Genomic DNA, 7,211 nt, shown 5'->3' on the forward strand with positions numbered 1-7,211 from the left:
TGTACCACAACTGTGAATGCCCTCCAGTAGAGAGAGATGCCCTTCAGGATCTGTGAATGAAGTAACCCATGAGGAAAGGGACAAGTCACCATGATTATTGCATCAATTAAGAGCAGCTGACCAAGCTTGGGCTGCTTCCTCACTAGGGCTCTTAGGAAGCAAGGGAAGGTAGAGTTTGCAAAGTCAAAAAGCCACACATGATGCACACTGCGGAGTTACGGTTTGTATTTTGTTGTTTCTTTATTATGGGTTTAGATCCTCCCCCAGGAGGAAGGGAGGAACTCTTTTTCAGAAGTCAGGAGATACCATTTACTTGCCTGAGAGGCATGAGGTACTGTGCCAGTCAGGATAACCTGATCTTGCCTTAATCTCTTCATTCTCCACTTGTTTTAGTCCCTTTCAAATCTTGATTTTGATGAAAGAAGAGGAACTGGCCCTTGGAGCCATTGATCCCAAGGCGGCCTGTCAACTGACTGAGTTGAACCACCAGTTAATTAAGCAGGGCCTGACCACTAGAGCAGATGTGGCAGAGCCAGTCCTAAGGAGCTGTTGTGATGAGCCCTCTAGGAAGCATTTCCCCCAATATTGCCCTGTGCTGAAAGGACGAAGGGCAAGTGACCCCTATCTGCAGTTGCCCCATTCATTACCTCAAGCTGCTGTCAGGGGCACATGTGGCCTCCAGGGTTGTGAGGAGGGTTGAAGAGCAGCTTCCATATTCTCTGGGAGGTGATTTTGAGCATCTGGCTTTGATGGACTTTCTTTTTTATTTTTATTAATTACAGTTTATTCACTTTGATGGACTTTCACAGTCCAGGTTTTTCCCACCCTCAGACAGTGCTGTTTTCTCAGCTGTGTGTGGTCTGTCTGCTGGATGGCACCTACTGTTGGTGTTTAAATGTGTGCCCATCGTTCAGGCTGTTTTGTTAACTGGACTTGTGGGTGAGTCTCTCTCTGTTAGGTAAACTTTTCCCTGGGTCTACATTCAGTATCATGCATTACTCTCTCATCCTTGACTTGGCTTTGCCAGGAGGAGGAAAACTGAAAGTCAGGGCAAGGACATGACCAAATCAGCTGTGGTACAGGTCCTGTCCCAGTTGGGTGGCATGTTAGATACCAATATCCCCTATTCACAGCATCCTCATATTTTACCAAGGGAGCCTTTAAAGCAGAATAATTTGTATGTGCTCGTCTGTATGCTGAGAAATTTAGGATGTACGAATAGACTTCTCCATTGGGCAAGTGAATCCATCCCACGGTCATGTGAGACATGAGGAGAAATTCAACTTTGGGTAAGGATGAAGTTCTCCTGGTCAGTCCTACAAGCAGGAGAGAGACAGGAGCAGCAGGTTTTCAGCAAGTCTTCTCTCCCCACACATCCTTATCCTGTAATGTGTTTCATATTAAACAAGTTTAAGCTTGTTTTGAGGTATATATAAGGATGTAGTTTAATTACATATTTAGGAGACTATAAAAATGAGTTATAAATTGGTCTCTCATAATATTATTTTTGTAAATATCATTTGTACTAAGAATAACCATAAATATATTATTGGGGCCACATTAGAGACATTTACTCACTAATGAGGTAACTGATAAGTAAAAATATGTTTTAATTGCTCTTGTTTTACCAGCTCACAATAAGTTAGTAAAGTTGGTAACTTTGGTATGCCTTTTGGGCATATGCATCAATAGTAAGTAAGAACTGCATATACAATGCTTTATACTGGTTGATTAGGTATCTGATAATCATATCCCTCTACTCTGCTCACTGGGTGCATGTGGCTCTGTCCTCTTTACATTATGGGTCCTTGTTTTCTATGACAATGATGATGTCATTGATATAAAAACCCTGTTCTGAACATAAAGGGAATTACAGATTTTTTATTCTGGAACCAAATATGACTGAAACTGTTTTTTGCTTTTCTTGAGGACACACAAACAAATGCCTATTCAGCCCAGATTTGTCAGAGATGGAGAAAACATAATGAACAATAAAAAATAAAAAGTTAAATTATAAGAAAAAAAAACAGGAAAAAATTAATGAATAGAGATTTGAAGACAAACATACACAATTATTCATTTGGTTTTTAAATGGTTAAAGAATTTCTTCAACTGGTGAAACTACCCAAAGACAGAGACAGAGAGTCACTGTGAGAGTGAGAGTGACAAGGTATCAATCTAGACACATGGAGAGAATCTAAAACCAAAGTCAGCACAGGGAGTTGTTACAGTAAACCTCAAGGATTCCAAAACATATTATGGAAATATTTTTGTAAGCCTATAATCCAAGAAACTAGAAAGTTTATATGAAATGGGTACACTTCTAAACATACACAGGACAGAATGAAAAAAAAAGCAAAAAGATAAAATAAAACAACACCGGACAGACCTATAACAATAAGGAGATTGAATCAGTTAATAAAATACAAAGTTAAATCTGGGCCCAGATGGGTTTCTGCTACCTTCTAGAAAACATTCAAGGAAGATCTAATACCAACACTTCTAAATCTCTCCCATAGAGCTGGTATAACCCTAATATTAAAATTAGAGAAACACATACACACACACATACCCCAGCCCAATAGATTGAATGTAGATTTAAAGACTAGGCATACTGCATCTAAATTATAGTTATACATTGTCTTGGTTAGGGTTTTATTGGTGTGAAGAGATACTATGACCACAGCGATTCTTATAAAGAAAACATTTCATTGGAGCTGGCTTACAGTTTCAGAGGTTTAGTCCCTTATCATCTCGGAGGGATGCATGGCAGCGTGCAGACAGACACGGTCTGAAGGAGCTGAGAGTTCCATACCTTGATACTTAGGCAGCAGCAGGAAACTGTGTGACACACTGAGTGTAGGTTGAACATAGGAGACCTCAAAGCCCAGCCCCACAGTGACACACATCCTCCTACAAGGCCACATCTCTTAACAGTGGTAATGCACGCCCCAAACCCCCCAAAAGAGTGCTACTACCTATGGGCCAAGCATTCAAATACATGAGTCTTTGTGGCCCATACCTACTCAAAACACCACATCCATCAATTCCAAGTTTTTGCCCTTCTTGTGATGCAAGGCTGAATATGGAAAAACATATATTTCATAATATATATACATACACACTCAGACATTAAAACAGAAAGGCCACACTTGGAAAATTTCAAAAAAACATTTGTTATAAGTCTGGATAAATCTAGAAATAGATGGTGCATATTTAATATAATAAAGGCTTGGAAAAAAGAACACATTTCTGGATTACAGAGTTTATATTATAGAAAAGTCTACATCACTAAAACTATTTACATGTTCACCACAAAAAAATTCTAAGGAAAATCATCATAGAACAGGGGAAGAGTACATGGGAACACCAAAGACCAAAAATAACCAAAGATGCGTATTTCCTGCATGGACTCACATAACAACAAACATGCAGACCAACACAGTGCAACCTAAGAATAAGAGATAAACACTAAAGCAACGGACATACAATTTTATCAAACGTGTCAAAACCAGGAACCAAAACTGACAGCCATTTCAACAAATACTGTTGGTATGACTGGAACCAGATGAAGGATCAAATTCTGGATGGAGAGTACCTAATCCTACAGGTCCAATTTAACATGAGGGGCTTCTGATGAAATGCAGTTGATTCCAAAGAACTTATGGGGAGCCACACATCCTGCAGTACCATGAGCTGTTCTCCTAGACTAGCTTGGAGTGATTTGTAGCATTCTGATGTCTATAATGACTTTTCAACCACAGAAATATATTAACTGTAAGCAATGCCCCACATTTATACATATTCTGTATTAATAGTGTGTCTACTATACTTCAATGGATCCATTATTATCTAAGTGATAAAAAAAGACTGCTAACTATTTCCAGGTGTGCTGTGCTTTACATGATAGCTAATTTGCTACTATATTGTGGAAACACTGGAAAGGATCCTGTCAGTGTCTTTTATATGTACAAGGAAATACTACAATATGAATCACAGGTAATGAAGGTTGGTCTTAAGGCTTTGTCATGCTATTAATTTGTAGGGCTTCTAAATCAGACAAGAACTCTGACAGTAAGGTGTAAAAGATGATCAATTTCTCTTGTCTACTGAGTATGCTACTTTCATTCATGCCTAAATTTCTCCTTCTGAGCTTGGAACAACTGTTTAACACGCACCTAATGTCTAATTTCACAGGTTCCTCTCCAGTGTGAAAATTTTGATGTTAAATTAGGGAAACATTATAAAACTCTTGTCAGATTCTATCAGTAAGGCTTCCCTACACTGTGAATGCTCAGATGCAGAGAAAAGGTTTTGTGACACCGGCTCTGCTATGCTGTCTGATGGTAGCAGCTGAGGTATGAAGAAGACTGAAAAGCCTCCCATATTCATTGCTGTCCTAGATTGATTTCTGTTGGACTGGTTAAAAACAACTTGGAGAATTACCAGTTAATTTCAAGTTATGAGTTACTGTTTATCATCTGGTGAACCCAGGACAGGAAGTGATGCAGAAACCATGGGGGAATGCTGCAATCAAGGAGTTCCTATGCAGGTTGGTGCTGGTTATCCTGGCTGACTTCTACATCACATAGAAAATACAACAAACACAAGTTTATAAGCAAATAACAAACTGGACCTTTCAGATAGTGCTCGGCAGTGTGATGTGGACATCTACAGCTGATGAGGACATCTGTACCTGCAGGTTTCTCACCTACGGCAATTCTTTGGTGCTGATGAAGACTTGAAGTGTTATTCAAGGCTCAGGGAAGGCTTTTATGTGTACAGAGTGCCTCTGCAGTATGAAGTCTCTGCAGATACTTAAAGGTATGAAGAACAGGTAGAGAGCTTGCCACCTTGATTACTTTTGTAGGCCTCCTCATCAGGATGTATTCTCTGATGCTTACATAGACATGAGGCATAGCTCAACCCTGGTCCTTTTCTGCACAAGTAGGGTTTCTCTCAAGTGCAGATTACTGAGGTTGAACCAGGACTGAACGATAAATGAAACCTTCACCACATCCTTCACATTACAGCTCTGATGTTCAGGATGTAGACTGTTGTTATTTAAGATATGAGGAAACACTAAAACCCTGTCACTTCCTTCACATTTGACTGACTGGTAAAGCACTTGCCATTCTCCCCACATGCATGGCTTCTCTACTCCCTACATTCACTTGCGCTGTGTAAGATCTGAGTGATCAGCACAGGCTTTACCACATTGCACACACTTGTTGAGCATCTATTCAGAATGAGTTCCTTGATGCCTTTTAGGTGCTGAAGAAGTACAAACTTTGTAGGAACTTTACAAAACTCTACAATATGAACTGTCTTGTGATGAGAAGGGATGAGTAACAGAAATTTGCCATATTTCATAGGCTTTTAGGCCTTCTCTTTAGAATGAATTATTTGATGTCTTTTAAGGGTTGAAGATGAGGAATATCCTTTGCCACACTCCTCACACTTGTGCTGTTTCTCTCCAGTATGAACCAACTTGTGCTGGCTAAGTGTGCACAGCAGAGTAAAGGTTCTGTCACATTCCTCACACTTGTAGGGACTCTCTTTAGAGTGAATTATTTGATGTCTTCTAAGGAATGAAGAAGAGGAAAATCCTTTGCCACACACTTCACACTTATAGGGTTTCTCTCCAGTGTGACCTATCTTGGTGAGAACAGAAGGCTTAGTAAATCCTTTTCCACACAGGTCACATTTGTGTGGTTTCTCTCCAGTATGAACTAGCTTGTGTTGAGAAAGGTTATATTGAGTAACAAAGACTTTATCACATTCCCCACACTTGAAGGCCTTCTCTTCAGAATGAATTGTTTTATGTAATTTAACATATGAAGGACTAGAAAATTCTTTGCCACACTCTTCACATTTGTATGATGTCTCTCCAATATGAACAAGCTTGTGCTGAGTAAATACACGAAGTTTGGTAAAGGCTTTGCCACATTACCCACACTTGTAGGGATTGTCTTCACAGTGAATTCTTTGATGTGCTTTACAGTCTGAAGAATAGGAAAACCTTTTGTCACATCCCTCATACTTGGAGGGTTTCTCTCCTGTATGAACTGTCTTGTGTACCTTAAGGGTTGTACGTTTACTAAAAGTTTTGTGACACTCTTCACACTTGTATGGTTTCTCTCCAGTATGAGTTTTTTGGTGTCTTTTAAGGTCTGAAGTACGGTAAAACAATTTCCCACAGTCTTCACATTGATAGGATTTCTCCCCAGAATGACGTAATTTGTGCAGAGTAAGACAAGAGAGAATAGAAAAGGCTTTTCCACATTCTTCACATTTATGTGGTTTCTCACTCATGTGACTTCTCTTGTGTATAGAAAGGTATGGGCGAGTACGAAAATCCTTGCCACATACTTCACATTTGAAGGGTTTTTCTTGACAATGAATTCTTTTATGTTTCCTCAGATATGAGATACAGGCAAACATTTTGCCACACTCTTCACATTTGTGGCATTTCTCTCCAGTATGAACTATTTTGTGCTGAACCATGGAAGAATTAGTAGAAAAGGCTTTTCCACAGACTTCACACTTGTATGGTTTCTCTTGACAATGAAGTTTTTTATGTTTTTTCAGTTTTGAAATAGAGTAGGACATCTTCCCACATTCTTCACATCGATAAGGCTTCACTCCATTATGAATTAACTTGTGCTGAATCAAGACATAATTATAAGAAAAGGCTTTCCCGCATTCTCCACACTTGTAAGGTTTCTCTCCAGAATGGACAAACTTGTGCTGAGTAAGAAAGTAAAGCGTCGAAAAGGCTTTGCCACATTCCCCACACTTGTAGGGATTGTCTTCAGAATGGATTAATTGGTGTCTTACATAGGATGATGAAGAATAAAAACATCTTCCACACTGTTCACAATGGTAAGGTTTCTCTCTGGAATGGACAGGCTGGTGCTGAGTAAGAGAATGAATTAATTGGTGTCTGCTATGGGATGAGGAAGAGGAAAAACATCTGCCACAGTGTTCACACTTGTAGGGTTTGTCTCCAGAATGAATTCTTTGATGTTGCTTCAGCATTGAAGGATAGTAAAATGATCTGCCACAGTCTTCACATTCATAGGTTTTTTCATCCGTATGATTTTTCTGGTGTATAAAGAGTGATGAGCGAGCACTAAAGGCCTTATGACATTCTTTACACTTGTAGGGTTTTTCTCCAGTATGACGTCTCTGGTGTATAGAAAGTGTTT

General features: G+C 39.4%; 1 protein-coding gene across 1 annotated transcript; it reads right to left on the bottom strand.

Annotated features, from left to right (window-relative positions):
• Window positions 1-2,551: 2,551 nt before the first annotated feature.
• On the bottom strand, window positions 2,552-7,107 carry LOC129674980 (zinc finger protein 91-like; the record flags this gene model as incomplete). The annotated part of the gene is made up of 2 exons (XM_055605035.1): window positions 2,552-5,939; window positions 6,003-7,107. Coding segments are annotated over 2 exons (1,665 nt in total), but the record flags the coding sequence as incomplete, so codon positions are not given.
• Window positions 7,108-7,211: the final 104 nt, after the last annotated feature.

Source organism: Psammomys obesus, unplaced genomic scaffold, assembly GCF_907164565.1.
Source record: "Psammomys obesus unplaced genomic scaffold, mPsaObe1.curated_primary_1811, whole genome shotgun sequence".
Classification (NCBI taxonomy): Eukaryota; Metazoa; Chordata; class Mammalia; order Rodentia; family Muridae; genus Psammomys; species Psammomys obesus.